This window comes from Spea bombifrons, chromosome 8, assembly GCF_027358695.1.
Source record: "Spea bombifrons isolate aSpeBom1 chromosome 8, aSpeBom1.2.pri, whole genome shotgun sequence".
Classification (NCBI taxonomy): domain Eukaryota; kingdom Metazoa; phylum Chordata; class Amphibia; order Anura; family Pelobatidae; genus Spea; species Spea bombifrons.
In genome coordinates, this window is record NC_071094.1 from 41257503 (window position 1) to 41280976 (window position 23474).

Below are 23474 nucleotides of genomic sequence, written 5' to 3' on the forward strand. Positions count from 1 at the left end.
AAGGCAGCTGGAGGTGAGAGGGAAAGTGAAGAAAGAGAAGAAACTTGGAGGAGTATTACGGGGAGAATAGGACGGAGAGGAAATAAAGTGATAAGAAAGGCGGTAGGAGAGAAAGAAAAGAGGGTAGACAGAGGGGTGATAGGAAAAAAGGGGGGAGAGGAAGGAAAAAGTGAGAAAAACAAATAAAAGGAGGGAGTGAGAGAGCCAGCGGAGGAGAGAGGAACGCCCAGCGGATGGAGGAGCTGCCATACACTGCACCGAGACTGTAAGGTGAGACTGGGGGGCAATGGTCTGCAGGACTGGGGTATGGAGGGTGGTGCAATGTTCTGCAGACATGTTGATAGAATGAGGATGAGCAGAAAGGAAGAAGAGTTAAAGGTCTGATGTGCTGCTGATATACTGGAGAATGGGGTTTAGGGGAGTGATGTTCTGCAGATATACTGGAGAAGGGGTTTAGGGGAGTGATGTTCTGCAGAGATACTGGAGAATGGGGTTTAGGGGAGTGATGTTCTGCAGATATACTGGAGAATGGGATTTAGAGGAGTGATGTTCTGCAGATATACTGGAGAAGGGGTTTAGGGTAGTGATGTTCTGCAGATATACTGGAGAAGGGGTTTAGGGGAGTGATGTTCTGCAGAGATACTGGAGAATGGGGTTTAGGGGAGTGATGTTCTGCAGAGATACTGGAGAAGGGGTTTAGGGGAGTGATGTTCTGCAGATATACTGGAGAATGGGATTTAGAGGAGTGATGTTCTGCAGATATACTGGAGAAGGGGTTTAGGGTAGTGATGTTCTGCAGATATACTGGAGAAGGGGTTTAGGGGAGTGATGTTCTGCAGATATACTGGAGAAAGGGGTTTAGAGGAGTGATGTGCTGCAGATATAGTGGAGAATGGGGTTAAGGGGAGTGATGTTCTGCAGATAAACTGGAGAATGGGTTTTAGGGGAGTGATGTTCTGCAGATATACTGGAGAAGGGGTTTAGGGGAGTGATGTTCTGCAGATATACTGGAGAATGGGTTTAGGGGAGTGATGTTCTGCAGATATACTGGAGAAGGGGTTTAGGGGAGTGATGTTCTGCAGATATACTGGAGAAGGGGTTTAGGGGAGTGATGTTCTGCAGATATACTGGAGAAGGGGTTTAGGGGAGTGATGTTCTGCAGATATACTGGAGAAGGGGTTTAGGGGAGTGATGTTCTGCAGATATACTGGAGAAGGGGTTTAGGGGAGTGATGTTCTGCAGATATACTGGAGAAGGGGTTTAGGGGAGTGATGTTCTGCAGATATACTGGAGAAGGGGTTTAGGGGAGTGATGTTCTGCAGATATACTGGAGAAGGGGTTTAGGGGAGTGATGTTCTGCAGATATACTGGAGAAGAGGTTTAAGGGAGTAATGTTCAGCAGATATACTGGAGAAGGGGTTTAGGGGAGTGATGTTCTGCAGATATACTGGAGAAGGGGTTTAGAGGAGTGATGTTCTGCAGAGATACTGGAGAAGAGGTTTAAGGGAGTAATGTTCAGCAGATATACTGGAGAAGGGGTTTAGGGGAGTGATGTTCTGCAGATATACTGGAGAAGGGGTTTAGGGGAGTGATGTTCTGCAGATATACTGGAGAATGGGATTTAGAGGAGTGATGTTCTGCAGGTATACTGGAGAAGAGGTTTAGGGGAGGGATGTTCTGCAGATATAGTGGAGAAGAGGTTTAGGGGAGTGATGTTCTGCAGATATACTGGAGAAGGGGTTTTAGGGGAGTGATGTTCTGCATATGCTTTGAAGAATAGGTTTCATAAACACATAATGATCAGATTCACCGAGAGATGATGATATGAGCGATAATCTGCATATTTATTGATTTAGGGGTTTAAGAAAGAGTTGCTCCGCTAATTATTTAGGGAGTGATAATCTGCAGATTTATTGTCTAATGTTTGAGAGATTCTGTCGAATGGACCCAAAAATTAAATAATTAAAAAGTAGATTTATATTCATCTACAGAATATATACGTTTGAACCGTCTGGAACCTTTTCACAAAATGTCAGCGAGTGACGCTCTGCACCAGGAGACTGTTTGAAAGTGATGCTCTGCAGAGTGTATAATACCGAGTGATCGCCGTAGGAGTTCATGGCGCTCCCTCTGGCTCTGCGGTGGTTCAATGCGCAAGTTATTTCAAGGGTTAACATTTGGCACGGCTCAGACGAGACAGGGTTAAACTCTGAAGGGAGCAGTGCTGTATGGAATGGGGCAGACACACTAAACGGCGCGGATACCTCCGGCAGATAAAGGGTATTCTGGCGCGAGAGGGGCCAAGGGAGCGACGCAGGAGAGGAGGCAGATGTGAGCATGATGCTGCGGTCAGGATGAGGTTAATAATCAGGAAGGAGTGTTTAAGGGGCTGGTGGAGCTCTTTAGGGGGCAGGAGGGGCCGAGGTCTCCATACAGGTGCTTCCTGCCCCCAAATACGACTCCCAGAGCCCCTCCAACACGTACAGGAGATTCAAGTCAATGGGCAGTCTGGGGTCACCGGTCTAACTACAGAGCGTTACGCTCGCGGCTCGTCCCCCAACCGAGTCTCCATCACTGATGATGTCATAACATCCCATCAAGGAGCAAGTTTAGGGTGATGTGATGGAGTAGAGTATATGCAGCCGGGAGGGGGGGGCATTTTCATGCTCCGTGTTGGTGGCAAGTGATTGTTGGGGGTTATTATAGAGGGCCCGCCGGTCTGTACCGAGGGCTGTGATTGGGGTGAAATATCTGCTGCGCTATAATATATAATAATAATATATAATATTTAAGCGCTGCGTGAATAGTTGTTGCTATATATAAAAGATAATAATAATTATAATAATCTGCTCCTCCGGTCAGACTGGTTTTTAACAACAGATTAATAGAGAAAGCCGCTGATTATAGCGAATTAGGTTTTTATTGAGTGCTACTCAAAGGGTATTTTAAAGATGGCGAGGGGTTTATTCACTAAAGCAGACGTTTGCAGCTAGGTTTACAGAAGAGTTGGAGTTTCATCACCCATAGAGGGATAATCCCAGTCTCCTTTATGCATGTATAACGGGCCCTGCATGATGTATAGTTAATGCAGTGAGATGGCTTAGTCGCAGGCTTAGCTATGTGTTAGGCAGGGCCAGCGCAGACCTTGCTGGAGAAACTTGGTGGGGTTATGGTGGTCGGACCGGCCGTCTGGCAAATGCCTGGGGGGCCACTCCACGCTCTGCTCTCCACCGGCTACACTCACACCCACTTAAAGAGGTCAGGGCCACCTCACCTCCCTCAGTCTGGCCCTGGCTGGCACGGTGCCAGAGGGGCCTGTTCTGACTGAGGATAATGGGAATTAGAGTTTGGCCCCTGGTGCGGCAGAGATTCCGAGGCACGCGGGATGACCTCATGGCTCAGAACTTGGCAGAGTGTGCGCGGCTGGCACGGCTGCATCTTCCTGCGTTCCGTTTGCTTACGAAGGTGTGTCCCCCGCCTGGCGGGCCCAGCACTCCCAAAAATGGCTTCTCAACCATTAACAAAGCGGCGTGAGGGGGTGGCACGGCCGGCGGATAATGGCACATTTACCCGTCATCAAAATGGATAGCAAACATTTTTACAGATACACTTAAAATATTATTATTAACAATTTTTGGCTACATTGAAACTATTAAACAAAATCTGTAAAAAAAAAAAAAAAGTTTGACTTTTAAGCTAGAGTGCAAGTGTGTGGAGCATTCGCACGGGGGCGGCCATTTTCTCTGTGTAAGCCCCTCCCCCTCGCCCCAGGGCAGCGGAAGGTCACTAGTGGCCGTCGATCCTCTGAGGATGAGTGTGTCGTTTCTCCGCTCTGTCTCCCCGCTGCAGTAATCTGGTGATTATAGTTTGCTTCAGATATCCGAATACATTATACGCGGTTATTTGTGCCCCGGTGGACTGGGAAGCGGTATATGTTGTAGCGACTCTCCATACGGACACCCGAGTGGACCAAAAATCCAAAGAGAAGGCTTTTGGGCTGCCTCTGCTAAGCACTTCAGTTCTTATCACAAGCTCGCCCGGCTACAGCGAGTCCATGATTGTGAAAGGAGAGCTCTGGATGTGCTCTCTGAAATCACTCTTTAAGTGTAACAAACCCTACTGACGTCTCTCCTTGAAAATTCTGTTCATCGGATACTTGTTACATCACCGCTTACTCATCCCAGCCCTTATGTCATCATAGATTCTGTAATGAATGTGAGGCCATGTCTGCTCGGTGGCCTATCGTGCAGTTCCCTAATATTAGTCTTCTCATCGTGTGTCCCTCTTTGGGGCCCAACTGCCTCTGTCAAAGCCCCACCCCCAAGCCACACCTCTAACCACACCCCTAACAGACACTTTGGCCAGTTGAAATGTGTCATATGAGAGATTAAGTCGGGGTTTGGACTGGGCTTGGCTAGTTGGCCACCGGCTGGACATGCGCAGCCGCACCTTCCGTTTTAATGTAGTGAGTGTGGGACTCTGCAGCGCTCTGGGAGTTTGCCCCGTGTGCCACACGGCCGGTCCGGGGCTGGATATCGGTTGCGTTCATGCATCTAATGCTGCGTTACAATGTGTTCTGGTTTAATAAATCTTGCTGTAATGCTGGACGGGATCTGCTATTATTATTATTATTACTATTATTATTATTTGATTAGATATCGCTATCATATTCTGCGGCGCGGTACAATGAGTGGAAAAAAAAGACAATTTCCCTTTACCTAATAGATGAATGCAGGTGTTTAGGGGGTGCTTTGATGTAGTGTGTGTGTATAGGTGCGTGTGTATGTGTGCACCGCTCAGGTGTTTGGGGTCACTTCGCTGTTTTCACGGGGGGGGGGGATTTTGTAACATAATTGCAAAAGGGTTTGTGACGATCAATTAGTCTTTTAAACTTAAACTCGGATCAGCGAACACAACGTGCCATTGGAAGACAGGAGTGATGGGAGTGATAAAGGAGTGATTGGAACACAGGAGTGATGGGAGTGATAAAGGGCCATTGGAACACAGGAGTGATGGGAGTGATAAAGGGCCATTAGAACACAGGAGTGATGGTAGTGATAAAGGGCCATTGGAACACAGGAGTGATGGGAGTGATAAAGGGCCATTGGAACACAGGAGTGATGGGAGTGATAAAGGGCCATTGGAACACAGGAGTGATGGGAGTGATAAAGGGCCATTGGAACACAGGAGTGATGGGAGTGATAAAGGTCCATTGGAACACAGGAGTGATGGGAGTGATAAAGGGCCATTGGAACACAGGAGTGATGGGAGTGATAAAGGGCCATTGGAACACAGGAGTGATGGGAGTGATAAAGGGCCGTTGGAACACGGGAGTGATGGGAGTGATAAAGGGCCTCTGTACGCCTATTCCATTCAAAATCCGCCGTGTCCGGCTACAATAGTCATTTACAGCATTAACCCCGTCTGCTCTGGATTTCTGATCTTTTTTTCATGTTATTTAAAGCATGGACAAAATTTTGCCTTTCTTTCAGAAACGAGGAAATGTCTAAGTGACCCCAAACCTTTGAATAGAAGTATGTGTGTGTGTATATATATAATGTATTGTCCCGGTTATAGGCTGCACTGGTTCCCCCTAATAATCGGGGGTTTAAATATTCTCCCAACCTTCTCCGCCGACCCCTTCCGCGTCCGCCTCGTCCCCGCAGCTCGTCTTCCTCTCCTGCCTCTTCTTGTTCTTTCTCATCGTTATTCCGACGGGGGACACGGAGGCGGTCAGTGGAGTAGATAGGGAGTGAGTGAGTGTGAGTGAGAAAAGATGGTTTTACCCTTCGGCTACTGTGTTTTTTTTTTTATTTTAATTTGATTACGTTTTCTATAAATAGCGCCGATCTATAGGGGTGTGACGTGTAATCATCTGTCACATGTGATCCCTGTGTCCTTATTGCGTGTTCTCCCCCTGTAACCGTCACGCCTGTCATGTCAAGCATTCCTACCTCTTTGATCATGTGAAGCATCCCTGCCGCTCCTCCGCCTCGTCACACGCCTGTCGCTGCCGTCACATACCCCGACACCCCCTTCCGTGTCCCGTCTATCAAAGCCTGTCATGTCGCGATATTAACCCCTGTCATGCCGGAGGGGTACGTCTCTCTGGGAGCGGATGCGTAACGGGGAGAGGAGCGCGTTAATAAAAGCTATTGTTAGCTAATTAATCCGGGATCCATTAAAATTCCTTGGTGCGCCCGTGTCACCAAACACGCTCCTTTTCCGTCGCCGGGCCTGCCACGCCGAGCGGTGAACGGCAACGCGTTTCACTTTAACACTTTCTGTACCAAACAATGTATGTGGGAAAATATACACTACAGGAGATTTAATTGGGTCATTTGGGATGCGGGCGTTACGCACAAACAAAATATCAGGATTGAATAGTGAAGTTATCGCCGTGGCAACTGATGGAATGCTGTAATTAAACGCTGATACAACGTCCAGTCCCAGACAGCCTCACCAGTAAAGAATGCGCCTTGAAGCACTTTGTAAGCTCTTTAACATGCATCCTTTAGGAGAAGCTGCAGCAGCAAAGCTGCACAGCCACGCCCCCTCTGTGGTCTAGTTTTCACGCGACCGATTGGCTATCGCAAGCAAGCAGCCGCTGTCAGGAAAGCATTCTAATTGAAAGCAACGAGACTGCTTTTTACACAGCCATACGGGGGTCTCTTTAACCCCCCCCCGGCTTAAGTGGCAGGTGCTTGCGGACCGGTTCTGGTGAGCAAGTAGTTGATTATGAAGGGGTTAACAGCCATTTGGCGATCATGGTGCGCCCCTCTGCCGCGCGCGGAGTTAAATTGGTTCTGTTTGGGGTCAGATTTGCGTTCTATTTGGCGCAGAGAAATACCAAATCCTGCCGTTCCAAAATACTCCCCAAAAATCCTATCGCATGTCACCCGCGGGGCGTGACTGTCCTGTGTCGCCTGTCCTGTTCTTCCATAGAACAAAGTCATCCCAAGGTCAAAAGATATCGACGACACGCTTGTGACATATGTTATATACATGTTACATACAGACTGTACCGGCATTCCAAGGTCTGCCACACCGGTCAGCCCGCGATGTTCCTGCTCTATAAAACTGCATTCTGGTGCAAAGCTTGTGTGTGTATATATATATATATAATATATATATTTTCTATATACGGTATGTGTGTATATATATGTGTGTGTATTATACGGTGTGTGTGTGTGTGTGTGTATATATATTATATACGGTATGTGTGTGTGTGTGTGTGTATATATATATTTTCTATATACGGTATGTGTGTGTGTGTGTATATATATATTTTCTATATACGGTATGTGTGTGTGTGTGTATATATATATATATATATTATATATATATATATATATTATATATATACGGTGTGTGTCTCGGGACTCTGCCTCGGGACATTACATCACTTTAATGCATATGGTGGCAGCTGGGTGGTCCCTTTAAACGTTCATGGTGCCCCCTTGCAAGATGAATGGGGGGGGGGGTTGTGCATCTTCCTGCACATGATATACTTATCTCCATGCGCGGAAAGCACTCCTGTCCCTTTAAATAGAGCTTTATGTAATGCCTTGTGAACCGAGCAACGTTGCCTGTTCTGGGCAAGCACTGAAAGGGTTAAACAGCAATTAAATCTGGATGCAAGCGGGGGCAAATCTGAATGCTGATTTACTTGCGCTGGGGTATTATTCCCGTCTGTTACCCCAACCCTGCCGATGACAGATAACCTTAAAGCTGACGCTCACATAACGCAGTCGTGGCTTGTCGTGCCGTGCTTTACTCGAGGGATGGGCACCCGCGGCACTCCAGCGGACATGTGCCAGGGATATGACAAGGTGCTGGCTGAGCATCATGGGAGTGGGTTCACAGCACCTGACATTTTAGGGGTGACCCCGTTTTAATCCAAAACAAAAAACCCATTGTTTTTAATAGAAACACGGATTCCAGAATCCACCTGAATACGGAGCGTAATAATAATAATAATAATAATTATGGGATTATGGGCTAAGATGCTTGTGGTGTCTTGTGGGTTTTCCTGGAAAGCCGGTGATGTCATAAGTGAAGCCGTGAATTCTATGACTCTGTTTTTATTCGTTATATAAGAACTTCTCGCTGAGCTGTGATGGGTTAACGCACCGCGGCAGAGCGTGCACGGAATCTTTTTCCTCCGGCTTCCTTTCTTTCCATGCGGTGAATGGTTAAATCCCCGTTACGATGTTCTGCGCATGGACAACGATGCTTAATATTTAGTGGGAAATCCCAGGCCAGATGATATCTCGGGGGTCCGAATTCCATGCCCCCCCTCAGACTTTAGGGGGGCATATAAATCACCATGGGGGGGGCACACTCCATCTCTATGGAAGATATGTGACACTAATTGAAGTGACGACTCGCCCCAGTGTGGGACGGGGCTATGAAGCGGCTCTTGTACGGGGTTTCTGGGGGGGGCGACTCTCCTCCGTCGGGGGGGGGGTTGTATAAATCCACGCAGCACAAATAATAAGCAGAAAGTGGGGGGTTGGGTGCTGGATGAAGCCGGGTTACGTCGGGGGCGAGCGGGGTGAACAATGATGTAAGGGAGACAGAATTCTTCGAGCGGTGATGACATCATAATTGTGGATGATGTATCTGGTAAAAGCCAAACGCTATTACTTTTTAATATCACGCTTTTATCCCCAACGTGTCCGACGCCGTCTGCACGCTGCAGTGCCTGCGCGATTACATGTGTCACGTCTGTGTAACTCACTGTACAGCGCCGTGGAATGCGATAATGAGCGTATAAATGATATATAATAATAATGATATATAATGACCCCGCCGCGTGCTGACACTCCGCTCCTGCGCCGGGCCGTTACGTAATAGTTTCTGTGTACATAAAAACTAAATCCGGGCCTCGCCTTTCGCTGCGGCTCCCAAGCAACAGGGGGTCGGGCCACCCCGCAGCCGCGACTCCTATCACAGCCAGCCGCAGGGCGAAGGAGCGGGGTTTTGGGGCAAGGAGTGGGTATTTGGCTGGCTGGGGGTGATGGGTGTTGAAGTCAAGCCGTAATCGGTCAGCTGATGCTCGGATATTAACTCTTTGATAGCCGTGTAGACTTGGCAGCGTGTATGCGGACGGCGCCACGTGCGGGAGGCTCGTTACTGATTGAAATTAATTATCGGGAACAGAGAAACCTCTCATTAACGAGCCGCGCCGCCTCGACTTCTGTAACGAAACATTACCAACATTCCTGACATAACCACAGTACTTTTACGAGAAGCTGCAGCTCCACAGCTGCAGCCCAACACCCCTCCCTGTGATCCTGTGATTTTTGCACCATTGATGGGATGTTTAAATATGCGCATGCCAGTGCTGTATTTACCCTCCCTGCGTCGCCGTCCTTACTGCTTAGCATGGGGATATGATGTGTATATATACCGTATATTATATAAGTGATATATGTCGTATACTACATTCACAACCTCCGCGGGGAATACCTAATCGTCACGTGACGCAAAAGCGGACACCGATAGGCTGAGTTACGCTCTTTGGCCATCGTAATGCATCGTAAACGTCATACGTGCTTTAATGCACACGCCAGCTGTCCCTTTATGGTGATCCCCCTGCGAATGCATTGGGGGGGGTCTGGAACCCCCCATATGCATTTACCGCCCCTCTGCTATTTTCCACCTGCGTGATGAACTTACTGGCAGACAGCTGCAGCGCTTCATTATCAGCCCATGGAGGAGAAGGGCAGCTGCAGCTTCTTCCTGGGGGGTTTGTTTCTCCCCTGCCCCTTAAAGCCTGCAGGTCTCCTGAAAATCCCTAGAGAAGAATCAGGGGTTTATTCACAGGGGCCGAGGGGCCACAAGTAACTGCAGACCAACAACAGCATCAGTACCACCTCCGCCCGCACCCTGTTCCATCACAACTCTCCACAGCTCTTATTTCTCCCCATCACTCCCTCCCCGTAACACACTTGTATGTATGTCAGATCTGTCATACTTGCTGACTATCCTGTATTTATTGTCCCACCCCCGCCCAGCACCCGGTATTAATCCTCCCTCCTCCTCGTCGGCTCATCACACTATGCAGCGTCCCGCGCGTCCACTACCTCTTCACCATGGTGCAGACGCAGCCCAGAAGCAAACTGGCCCGCTTCGGCAGCGTGGCGTCGCTCTCGGGGGGCAAGAAGCTTCGCAGTCGGATATGGTAAATGGCTGAATGCTTGGGCGCTCTGTGCTGTACTTGTCTGGGGTTTGCGCGGTCCTGGCAGTGCGTTCGGTGCTGCTTTATAAATTGTACGGGCGCCGTGTACCCGTCTCGTGTGTAACAGCAGTGTGCTCAGCGCTGTGTTTGGGTATATAGTCCTGGCGGTGTTTATAATGAAGGCGTAATGTATATGAAGTGGAGTCGGTGTATACGGTGCTGTGTATTAAGTGATGGGTGCAGTGCTATGTTTTAAAAGTATAAAGTGTGTGTACAGTGCTGTGTATTAAATGAAGGGCATAGTGCTATATATTCTATGTATGGAGTGGAGTTCGTGTATACGGTGCTGTGTATTAAGTGACGGTATAGCATTATGCTTTATATGTATGAAGTAGAGTCAGTGTATACGGTGCTGTGTATTAAATGATGGGCATAGTGCTATATATTGTATGTATGGAGTGGAGTCAGTGTATACGGCGCTGTGTATTAAATGATGGGCATAGTGCTATATATTGTATGTATGGAGTGGAGTCAGTGTATACGGTGCTGTGTATTAAGTGACGGTATATCATGCTTTATATGTATGGAGTCGGTGTATACGGTGCTGTGTATTAAGTGACAGTATATCATGCTTTATATGTATGGAGTCGGTATATACGGTGCTGTGTATTAAATGATGGGCATAGTGCAATATATTGTATGTACGAAGTGGAGTCGGTGTATACGGTGCTGTGTATGTATTTAAATATGTTTTTGTGGCAGTGACTCCTATGACTCTCAGCCGGCCCATGCTAAACGCTATTCCGCATACAGGGCATATAACCGCCTTAACCCCGCAGCAGATACAGGCTGTAGTTAAAGGTATCAGCCTGACGGGAGACTGCCGAGGCTTCCACTCGGGATAATTCTCGGGTATTTCGTTATTACATCACAAGGAATCGTCTGAATGCTTCATCCTGACCCGGATTCTTTAACAAATCCCTTTCGGTCTCCCCTCCCCCGCCCAGCTATTATTATAATTATTATTATTATTACATAATAATTATCGCGCTGCTCTGTGCTCGCTGGCGCTCCCCGGCTCCCTCCTGGTGCAGACGCTGCCGGACTCTGCCGGTCTTATATACAGAACCCCCCCAACGAGCCGGGTACACCGACAGACTCTGAAGAGCCCGGACCCCAGGAGACAGAGCTGTCGGTGTACGCGGCTCGTTGGGGGGTTCTGTATATAAGACCGGCAGAGAGCGCTGTCTGCGGGGAGGATTCCGCGTGATGACTGTAATATATAATGAATAATAATAATATATAATAACTCGCGGCCGTCGCCAAACGCCTGCCAATCGCTCGCGTTTAATCCGAGACGTGCAGCTTTCATGTATCGATGATGATGATGACGATGATGATGATGATGACGATGATGATCGTCACACATACATATATATATAAAGTATAGAAGCCGCCGTGTTGGCCGTATTTGGTAAAAGTGATCTCTTTCTTGTCTGAGTGGATTGTAAGCTTTTGAATCCTGAAGAAGAGAGCTGGTCTTAAAAGCTTGCGATCCATTATACTTCAGCCAATAAAGGGGTCATCTTTCCCCCGATTTGCTCTGTCGGGTGTATGGTAAGGGGGGGGGGGTACCCGGGGCAGGGGGTCCGACGTTCCCCTTCAAGTCTGATAGAAATTTCCGTAGTATGTATGAATGCAGACAGTGCGCTCGGCGTTGTACCTGTGGATATAGGCGGTGTGTACACTGTGTTGGGTATCGTCTAAAAATGCAACTCGACTACGTGTGTGACGAGGAGTCTGAGATCGCGACGTCTCTGTGTAAACGCACCGCAGATATTGGCTCCCGGGTGTTCCAGCCTGGGGGCCACGTCTGTCCTTTTCACGTGTGAGGAATCCGTGGTGATCGTGGGTCGCGTAACGCGAGCCCCCCGGGTGCCGTCTAAAATATTCCTGAGCCTCTCTGTCACTGATGCTTTTCTCTCGGGGTGATTATACCTCATGCTCTACGCGGGTAACCTGCGGGGCCGGTGCGTGGCTGGTGCGGGGCTGGTGCGTGGCCTGCGTGGCTGGTTGCGTGGCTTGTGCGGGGCTCGTGCGCGGACGTCACATGCTGCCTGCCATTTAGTTGCTTGATTTTTTTTGGATGTGGCTCCTAAGGCCGGCTCCCGGATTTCTCTTTCTGGCTTGCTCATCCCTACTCACTAGCCGTGGGGGCCGTGGGCCGCAGATCCATTGCCTGAGGGCAGGAGACCTAAATCCGCCCGGCAGACCAACTCTGCCAGATTCTTCGTAGGATCTCGAGACGCGATGCGTGGAGTGAGAAGGAAGTAACCGGCTTGGGCCCAAACGCCTCTGACTTTTGACTCACTGAGCGCGGCTTCCAGAGCCTTTCTTATTTGTAGTAACGTCATTCTGTTCGGTTCCGTTAGCCGTGGCGGCCGTGACTGGCTTTCTTTGTTTTCTATCACAATATTCTTGCAGTAAACCGACCACGTGTTCATTTTACCGAGAGGGTAGTAGATAAGTGGAACAGCCTCCCATCAGAAGTGGTAGATGGTAATACAGTGAGGGTATTAAACATGAGTGGGATAGGCATACGGCTCCTGAATCTAAGACGAGACCGACGACTGATTACGGTCTGAGTCTTTATATCGGGGGCCGGCTAGACGCGCCGGGTGGGTCTTATCTGCGGCCGGTAAAGCAAGCGATGGGGTTGGACGTTTTGAAGGCGTTTGAAGCTTCCCTGTATATGATTATTACTCACGCCTTATGACGATGATGTAATAACCAGGGATACTGGATGGTTATATAAGGAAAACCCCGGTATCTGTATTTATCAATCTGACCCAGATATCTCTCCTTATAATAGAATGGAATCCCCTCTTCCTCGTCGTCTTCTGTCTGTGTCCACAGATCGGCGGCTCTGTCCCGTGAGTCACAGCGATGATGTAATAGATCGTCCAGCGTGACCCAACCTAAATGTACAGCGTGCGATTGGAGGAGAGGATAATCTAATATTTAACAAAGCGAGGAGGGAAGATTATTTCAAAGGAGGAGAAAAGTTACAACAAGAGGGTCAGAGTCTAAAACTAGAGGGTCAGAGGCTTAGATGGGACGTAAGGAAGGTGGATAGGTGGAACAGCCTCCCATCGGAAGAGGTAGAGGTTAATACCTCTAGAATGGGCCCGATCTGCCATCAAATTCCATGTTTCTGTGTTGAACCTCCGCTGGAAATGTTCGGAAACCCCACTGGGTACTTCATTTAGTTAGTAATGCCCATTTCAATGCCGTTCTTCAAAGGTTTAAACAAGCTTTATGCTGCTATGGCAACAATATATTTCAGTCGTCGATGCATCCTTGAATCTCAGTAATTAGGGTTAAGTAATAATTGGGAAGACGAGGCAGCGTGTGATGCGGTTAAGGAGTTCTGTGAGGCTGCGGGTTTTGGAATTCACAAATAATAGAGATAATAATCACCCTGTAAACGCTATACTTAGAAACGCGTAACAAATAGCAGAACATCCACTACGATCGCTGGCCCTCCCACGAGGAGCGCGGCTGGCCCTCCCACGAGGAGCGCGGCGGTCCCTGAACACGTGACACGCATGCGCCAACTGCCCGCTCCGCTCTATGTGAAGCATTAAAGGTGCTGTTCCGCTCAAACCAATCATTATTTATTTAACAGGAGGGTCAGAGGCTTAGGAATGTAAGGAAGTTTTACTTTACTGAGCGAGTGGTAGATAAGTAGAACAGTCTCCCAGCAGAAGTGGTAGAGGGTATTACAGTGAGGGGATTTAAACATGCATGGGCTAGACATACGGTTACCATGTACATGGAAGAAATGCCGTGTGGCCCCTTTATAGTGTCGGTTTGGAAATGCATGGGGGGGGGTTCTGCAGACCGTCTCGTTACTGTCTCTTGTGTTCCAGGAATCGTTATTGTGTGTATATTGTGTGTTGTTGTCGGTGTGTGTATATAGTGTGTGTGTATATTTATAGTGTGTTGCTGTTTAGTGTGTGTGTTGTGTTGTGGGTGAAACTGTAGTTGTGTAATCCTGGGTGCGACAGAATAAAGACAGAGTGTCCCCAAATGATTACTCCCATGCCTCTGTGTGACACTGTATACCCGTCTATAAATACTCACACTCGCACTCACACTCACGCTCTGTATTCACGCACGCACTTTTCTCATAGTTTCTTTGAATATGTTCACTAATCTCCTCTACCTGCCCCCCCCGCATGCCTCCTGTATGTCTCATCTTTCACCTTTCCTCCTCCACATTCTCACCGTCCCGATCTGCCCTCCGTCACACCATTCCTCTACCCCTCGCTCCCACGGCATTGTCTGTTCTAGACACCGGTCCTCCCTCTCTGACTCACCTCTCCTCCCTCACCTCCCTCCGCTCCCTCCTACTAGTTTATAAGCAGCGCTCCTGCCTCGCAGCGCTAAACCGGATCTCTCCCCGTCTCCTCCATTATCTTGATCTCATGCAACATCTTCTCCCCGCGTTGTCGCGTTCTCAGTGTACTAATGGAAGTCATTCTTCTCCCAAGGACCAAGCTCGTTGGTTGGCGAGATACCATTCGCAAGATGGCTGGAGAGCAGGTGAAACCCGCGCAGTCTCTCATGGATCTCAACTTCCAGTGTAAGTTATTTATTATTATTATTATTGGGGAGGAAAGAGGGTAGAATCTGCCCCAATGTGCCCCGTTTTTCCTGCTGTAAAGACTCAAACCTTGGAGCCATATGTTTACATTCTCTCACTGTATTAAGGGATCAACTGGTACCCTTGCTGCTGGGAGGCTGTTCCATGCATCTATCACCCTCTCAGTAAAGTAAAAACTGAGATAATCAGTCATTATAAGATAAATGGCTCTGGGATCATAGCCTATCGCATGTTGAGTTTAACACCCAAAAAAGAACAAAAGAAAAACAACTGAAATGGGTTTTATGCCAAAAAAGAGAAGTACTGTCGTAACATAATGCTCTGAAAGATCATGCGCAATAATGGAATGCTGAAGGGGCAATTCTTTAGCATGAATGGAGTGACGTACACACACGAGTTGTACTGCTCGCTGGAATATGCATGCGCCATAGGAAAACACACGATACTCCTTACCACACTGTGTGGGGTAAAGGATTGGGGGCATGACCGTGCGGCGGAACACCCCTGTCTCAACTACTCAAGGCAGCCAGGAAAAACTCGCCCCGGCCTCCGATTAGTCCCGGGGCTGTTGCCCAAACTTTGGGAATTTAGAGCACAAATAAACCAAGGGTTCCTCGTGCGTGAGACCTCCGGTGCGCCACGCAGCCCTCTGGCAAGAGAGGGGTTAATTAACCATTCTGCGCCCCGGGCCGGCCAACGTGCATCATTTTTAAGGGTGTATTTTTATGTTTTGAAGCGGATTGCTCCACACACATAATATATAAAGCGGTTATTATACCGGGTTTGTTTTGACTGGCGAGGGCGGAATTTTAATCGTTATTTTCACTGGTGGAGCCGCCGTTCCCAGCCTATAAAATAACAGATTGCGTAACACCGCAGACGTATGGAGAGACCGTACGGTAACGCGGGCCGACGCAGAGCCGAGGGCCATCAAGAAAAAATAGCCAACAAAATCAGGGACGGGGGGGGTTAGATTATTGCCCTCTGTGATTCTAGCAAACTACATTCCGAGGCACGAGGTCAGAAAAGAACCCTGAAAAGTTGCGACTGACACCCTAATAACCGATTCTTGTCATTATTAACGGAGTCTGAGCGCGTCGGGCCGCCATTCCTCCAGGCAGGTAACGGGAGCCGAGGACCTTCGCCAGGCTGGTAAATCCGTCCAGGAGTACGGCCGGCTACGTTTACCAATTCACCCGTTTTTAGCACTGGGGATATTTTTGTATATTACGAGGCCGCGAGGAGATCTAAAGTTTCCATTCTGCTTTTCAGCTCTGGCCGCGCAGGAATTGGATCACAAGCAGATGGAGCTGGACTCGGCGACGGCCAAACTGGACCAGCTTAGAAAAGAACTGGAACACAGGAGGTCCGCAGGCCAGCCTCAGGTGGGGAGACGTAGATGTTTACGTGTCTTTACATATCTTTCTAGTGAGGCAACCATTGCAGAGCCGTGACATTGTATCACCTTCAGCAGACAATTATTAGTGGTGGAGAGGTCCTTAACAGGTTAACTTTGTCCAGGGAGCCAATCAGGATGGTGCCCTGGGGGCTCCTGAAACCTTCATGAAGTTTTTTGTGTTGAATTTGATTCCAGAACCTCCTTTCCCCGCATAGTAACCTTTAAATGTCACCGACTTACACGGGATTGGACGTTCTCATACGTGTTCTTACCTGTTCCTCACACGTTGGATGGACTTCTGTTTCCCGCGCCGCGGTCTTTAACCCTACGCTGATATATTTTGGTCCATGGACATGCATTTAGTCATCACTAACCTTTCTGTTTCTATTCTTTTTTCAGAGTTTGGAAATTCCAACATCTCAAATGCTTAACGCCACGATCTCCCCGACCCTAACACGCCGGTCTCTTCCTCCTCAGCCGACCCCGTCGCTTGGCATGGCTCCTTCCCTGCTTTCTCACAGACCCCGACCACAGGAATCTTCACTCCCTGCCGCCATGCCACCTCCTCTCTCTATGAGTGCCACCCCTCCAATGCCCACACTGACCCTCAGCCCCTCGCCAACCCTCACTCGTCGGTCCCTTCCCCCAGAGAACATGGACTCCTACCTCCCCCCACCTTCTCGTGCCCAACGTGGCCATCCTTTATCTCCTCGCCCCCAATATCACGAACGGTCATCATCTCCTCGCCTGTCATCGGGTTCCTATGATTTTCCCCGGTCGGCGTCCCCTGTCCCTGAGATCTCCTCTACCGGAATGGGAGGTTATTCGGACCGAGCCCCACCACAGAGACAGCCTCAGGCTTATGAGGGCCCACCAGGATTCGCACCATACAGGAACTTCTCAGGTGACTGAAGAGCCATTCTTGATCTCAATAACGTTCTACTTGTAGAATATCGCTTATCCTTCCGTCTATTATGTCATTTATTTATAACAGATTTTGTTTAATATTAGATGAGGTTAATTCTCTCCGCCGCCGTCCCCTTCAACAACGTAACTGGAATGAATCCGATCTGGACATGGCTTTTGAGAAAAAGGCTCCTCAGGACAGTAAGTGATCCATTGGGAGAATCAAAAAGGAATGGGGGACGCAGAGTTACTGCCGGAAACACTCACCTTTTTCCCATAACATTTGCTTTAGGGGCAGATAGAGGGTCCCTTGGTGGAGTGCCTCTGGTGAAAGCCTGGAGGGAAAGCAGCTTGGACCCGGTCCCTCCAAAAGGAAAGGTAAGTTTTGCTCATCAGAGTCCTAGAATCATACATGTGAAATACCTATTTTTTTAGACTGTGGAAAGGGATACCATTCTATATTATGAAAAACACATGGGTAGCTTTGCTGCTGGTCGGTGCTTCATTGAAACTACTACAATTCCAGCCATAGTTTAGAATTCCATAGACTAGTGATAGCGCCGCCCCAGATGTTAAGGCCGCGAGCGGTACTGCACCGTCATCTCCACTGGCTTTTAAATGATGAAGCACGGCCCAGCATCATATCTGATCTTTCACAATCGGTAATAACAATCACACCCTCCGTGATTGAATGTGTGAAGCCAGCACGACCTACATAAAGTGTCTTCTGAAGCAGAGCCGGCCTGTGGGAGACCCGCGGCTGGCTGGTGGTCCGTCGGCCGACTTCTTTGACTAAGCGAATCCGTTATTACGTCCTGCCGGTGTATTTATAGTCCTGGCCGCTGGCGTAATCAATAGAAAAGGACACGACTATCGTTTTGAATGTTCCAAAAGTAACTATGTGACACGGCGTTCACGGCTTTCTTTAATTAATGAATTCAGAAAGCTGCCGGATATCGATGAACTTGATCTAGAGGAAGAATTTACTATATGATCACTTCCATTAAATAAATGAATAATCTCATTTTAATTGTTGGTGTAATCTTTTTGTCGCTGTTACTGTCCCTGTGTTAGCTTGTATTTGGTGCCGTTGTATCACTAAGCTTATTGTTACATTGTGTGTCCTCTTCCAATCTCCAGAATGACAGCTCTGCTACCCTACCCCGGAGCTATAAATACTCCGGTGGGATTGAACGTGGTTCGCAAGCGCCAGATTCGGGATGGAGGTCAGGAACTGGGACCTTGCCCCGCTCATTGCCACCCCAGCAGCCCATCTCCCGTATACCTGTACCACCGCCTATGGGAAAGGTCCAAGCACACAGACCCCTCCCTCTGTCGATGATCTTCCAATTGCAGAATGCGTTCTGGGAGCACCAGGTTCCTCCTTCAACGCAAGGCATGCCTAATGCATATGGTATACCTCCTACCATGAACATGAACGTTCCACCAACTACTCCCGTGGTCTCTGATTTGCCCAGCCTTTCTACCAATGCAGTAGCTCCGCCGGCTCCGGAAGAAGTGCCACGACCTCTCAGCCCCACTAGACTTCAGCCTAACCTTCCATCTTCGATGGCGGACGTTCAACGGGTGCTAGAGGATATGCCTCGTCCGCTGAGGAGACGAGGCTCCCAAGAACATACTGCACAGGCCCCACTACTTCCCTCTCACCGTCGTCAGTATCGGCAAATCATGGGCCGACTGTTTGGGAGAGCAACGTCTAAAGCCAGTACCGTCCCAGAACAGCCAAAGGATGAGGAGAGGCTGCAGGGCTCTGCAAGCAATAAGGCCCCCGCCCCCGAGGAGCAGATTTCAGAAGAGGGTCCACTAAACGCCACATACAAGATTCACTCCATTCCTGAGGAACCAAAAGCAGAAGAAAAGTTGGAAGTATCCGCTCCCAAGCCTGCTCCCACCCCTGACGACCCGGTATGCGTCATCCTAGAGGCATCGGAATCAAGGGTCGGGGCATCGGCTCCAGGACAACCAGACCTGGAGTTTGGCGTTCCTGTGGTGATCAGCGGAACTCAAGTGCCGGTAAGAAGAAAGGGGACAACATAGAGGGCAGGGTAGACAAGATAACTGCAACTTAAACAAGAGGGAGAGAAGGTCACGGATGGGTGTAGTTACGAAAAGAGGACAAAAGTGAGAGAGCGCATGGGTGGAGGATGATCATTGTTTCCTAATGTTTGTCCAGGAGCTTCGTTCAGTCTTAAAGGGACACAGTGTCCCCCGACGGAATCGCCCCCAACGTGCCCGACTGGACCCCCTCATTCTGCTGTTAGATGCGGCTCTCACTGGAGAACTGGATGTGGTTACTCAAGCTCTTAAAGAGGTAGGTACAGGCCCAGCGCTGAAACGCGGTACTGCTCTGTGATTATCTCTGTGGCCGTAAGGTCGGCCATCTTAACTACGGAGGGTCTTCCCAACTAACTCATTCTCTTGCATAGTGTTGGTTCTGTGCTTCTCTCTCCATTCCCTGCTCCTCTGTGCTTTCCTGGATATCATGCAGTGCCATGTTATGACATCATATCCCAACACTTACTGAGGGAGGGGTGCAGCAGAGAGCAAGGAGCTGGTTGCCATCCATTCTTCTGACATCATGTCCTGGTGCTCAGTCTATTTCATCATCTGAATATATATCATGGGCATCGTTGAAGTGCTTGGAATAATTGCTGAGGCTTAGTGGAAGGAACCTCAAAGGTCTCCTACATAACCTGCTCCTCTTATTTACTTCCACCAGGTGAGCGACCCAAGTCAGCCCAACGAGGAGGGGATCACTGCTCTACACAACGCCATCTGCGGCGCCAATTACCACATTGTCAGCCTGCTCATCGACAGCGGCGCCAACGTTAATGCAGCAGATAGCCATGGATGGTGAGTCCCGGAGTCAAGAATGGGGGGGTTTACAGATGGGAAAGTAACACGAAGCACATCGTTTAATGGTTACCTCTTATCTAGGACACCTCTGCACTGCGCGGCCTCTTGCAATGACCTACAGATTTGCTCGCTCTTGGTGCGACATGGGGCAGCCATCTTTGCTACGACGTATAGTGATGGCTCCCTGGCTGTGGAAAAGTGTGACCCCTACAGGGACGGGTACAAAGAGTGCATCACTTACCTGACAGGTAACTTACCTTCCCCGTCAATTATGTGTCTACTGCCCTCTCTGCTTACAGCCACCCCATTCATTAACCCTTTTTTTACCTACCATTTTATTCTTACAGAAGTGGAGGAGTGCATGGGAGAAACGCAGAGCGGAGTCATTTACGCGCTGTGGGATTACTCTGCAGAGTTTGCAGACGAGCTGTCCCTACGGGAGGGAGACTCCGTTACCGTACTTAGAAAGGATGGGGAAGGTGGTACATGGTGGTGGGCTTCTCTCTGCGGACGAGAAGGCTATGTACCCCGCAATTACTTTGGGGTGAGTTTCTGTGACTATTGGGGGGGTTAAACGTACATGGGATAGGAGTAAGGCGAGTCCAAGGACTGATTAAGGTTGGAGCAGTGGGATAAAAGAGGCAGACTAGACTGGCCGAATGGGTCTGATCTGCCTTCAGGTTCTATGCTTCTATACGCAAGCTGTTGTGTTTAAAATATCAGCTTAGCTGCTGCGGAAGGAATTGAGTTTCTGGACACTCTGGGCACTCGGCCAGCCTGTCTCCTGTCCTCTGAGTTGTAAAACAGGTTATGGAAATGTAATAGAAGAACAGCCAGCAATGGCATGAGTCTTTGGCAGAGTTCTTCCCTACGCCGAGTTACATACAGAAGTTTTTAGCCGTTTTACGGCTGGGCCCCCTTTGTTATCCAAAGTTGTTTGCCTGTCGCATTGGCTCCGCCAGGCGGTTATTACGGGATCCTCAACATAGATGTAGGCAGGATAGATAATCTAGACACAGGCAAAAACAGCTTCCTACCTTTTTGTATCGTTCTTATGACCACACGTCTCATCATCCTGACCTTATTTTCCTGTCTTCAATTACAGCTGTACCCCAGAGTTCACGCCCCACGCACTTCGCCATGATGAAACCCTGGAAGAAGCGACATCATCAGCTCGAGGAGCTTTCATTAGCCAATAGATCCGCCATCCGCTGGGCGAATACAGAGCATGTATCTGTGCTTAAGTTTGTCTGTGTTACGTGTCCGACATATATGTTTGCTGTGTGTGTCTGTCGGTTACATTATGAAAGGACTGCTATGTATGTCACAACTGTGTGTTGTTTATCTGGCACACTGTGTGTGCTCGCTGTGATATTATTATGCGCCAGACTTGCTTACGGAAGAGTTGTGTGTCTGAACGGTTGTTGTGTTGTTAATGGGACAGCAGTGAATGTGTAGTTTGTGTAACTGCCGCCCTCTCTTTGTATACAATTTTGTAATAAAATAATTAGCTGTGAACGGACGTCTTTTATGCTCGTCTTTTAAACGATGGTTTCAACGCAAAAGGTTGGACATAAAATAGAGCGGTTTTATAGAATTTCAGATATATATATGAAGTTGTCAGAATTGCCAACGGTGTCCTTCTATCGCACCCGTATGTTTGCATTTTAAGATAAATTCTGTGGCGCCATTAAAACGGCCATCTTTTTTCTCTGCCGTCGGTCGCAATTCTTATCTGTGCGCCGATTGGCCAAAAAAAGGTCAAGAGCCAATCAGAATAAAGATGAAATTCAACCCTGGATCAGTTTGCTTTATTTTTCTGTGATTTGTTGCTGTTGTGGATCACGCACCCTTACTTTTATATACAATCACAGACGTCTCAAAGTGTGTTTTTCCATATAAAATGAATGTATATTCAGGCAGGACTGCGTCTTTAAGATATATAGATGGACCAATTCACTCTGTTCTGATTCCCAGTTCCATTGGAAGACTCGGCACATATCAGCTTCTCATAATATATTACAAACGGCTGATCTCACAACATCGCTCAGACATATAATACTAGCCGACGGATTTGAGAAAAACGTAGTAGCCTGCTTCACCCAATTTTGGTCTCTTTCTGGGAAAAACTTCAAAATCAGGAACCTGACCGACAAGGAGCTCGGGAAATATCTGGGTGAGATGGGATCCACATAATATGCGGTCATCAAACATGTTAAACCCGAGTTACTGTCACACTGAAGCCTCCGGAAGCCACCTCTTGGTCGTGTCTGGAGATACTTTTCACCACATCGGACAAACTCCCAATATATACGACCCCCCAGAATCAAGTCCAGACAGAAGTAATCAAACTTGCCTTATAGCAGATCTATCGCTTAGGAACTTAGTTATACTAAAAGCTACGGCGGAGACAGTCAGGATTAAAATCGTCGCCGGCACTTTAAGGCCACCAGCCCGTAAACGCATGGAGCCAATGGCTGTACAGCGATGGACCAGATCCGCCACGTGAGCGTAAATAACCTGCTTTGGTTCCGCTTTTACATTGTTTAGAACGTTCGTTTCCACCCAAGTTACGCAAAGCGCCCTGATTTCTTTATTTACTCTGCGTTATACGGCAGTAATTAGCGGCTTATTAATTAGCTGAATTACTTGTTAGACCGGTCGGACGGGTTTTACAAATAGCATTTGTCACTCAACACGAGTATATATCTTTCTACAAACGGTATTATGCAATATAATTAACATTGTATCTGGAAATTACTTTTTTTGTATTACTGATTTCAAAATAAATAGACTTTTTCAAAAATATTGTGGTTTTCTAAACCAGTTGTAGTTTTTGCCGCGTAATATAATGTTTTCAGGCGGCTGCATATCAGCCGCTTGTATGAGTTCTCGCTCTGTTATCTGATCCCTGATCTACTAAACAAACACCCCGACGTCTTATTGTACTGCCTGTAGGGATACGATAGAATGACTTAGTCTATGGAGGAACGGACTTCATTAGCATTGCCATAAAGCATCAGCTCAATGTGGTGTTAATTGTGATTGATTTTGCATTAAAGATTGTAAAAACATAATGTACCGTTAATGAGTAGAGACTAATCCGTGGATACAGGGGGCAGGTTCCTACTTGCCCCTCCGATGTAGTATCTGCACGGAACCAGAACATCATGTACTAAAGACATAATCTTATTATCGACGCACACAATGCTCGCCCTGAAATAATTCTCAGAAAATGAGGCCACGCATCAGGAAAACATTGGCGAAGTTACGCCCGTCCCAAACCCCATAAAATATTCATGTTTTATGCATATTAAATGATCTGTGGGGATTAGTACATCCGAAATTAGGAAATCCTGCAGCTCGGGTTGCAGCGGCAAAGCTGCAGTAGATCTCTCAGCGGTGTCACGTAGGTCCAGGTGGAGCCTCGTGGCTGG

General features: G+C 48.2%; 1 protein-coding gene across 1 annotated transcript; it reads left to right on the forward strand.

The window, feature by feature from the left end:
- The first annotated feature begins 227 nt into the window (after positions 1-227).
- On the forward strand, positions 228-21831 carry PPP1R13L (protein phosphatase 1 regulatory subunit 13 like). The gene is made up of 12 exons (XM_053473144.1): positions 228-270; positions 14743-14834; positions 16128-16240; positions 16654-17158; positions 17266-17361; positions 17453-17538; positions 18301-19194; positions 19355-19492; positions 19901-20034; positions 20119-20285; positions 20385-20581; positions 21143-21831. The coding sequence occupies exons 2-12, from the start codon at positions 14780-14782 to the stop codon at positions 21179-21181; spliced, it is 2424 nt and encodes an 807-aa protein (XP_053329119.1). The 5' UTR covers positions 228-270; positions 14743-14779; the 3' UTR covers positions 21182-21831.
- Positions 21832-23474: the final 1643 nt, after the last annotated feature.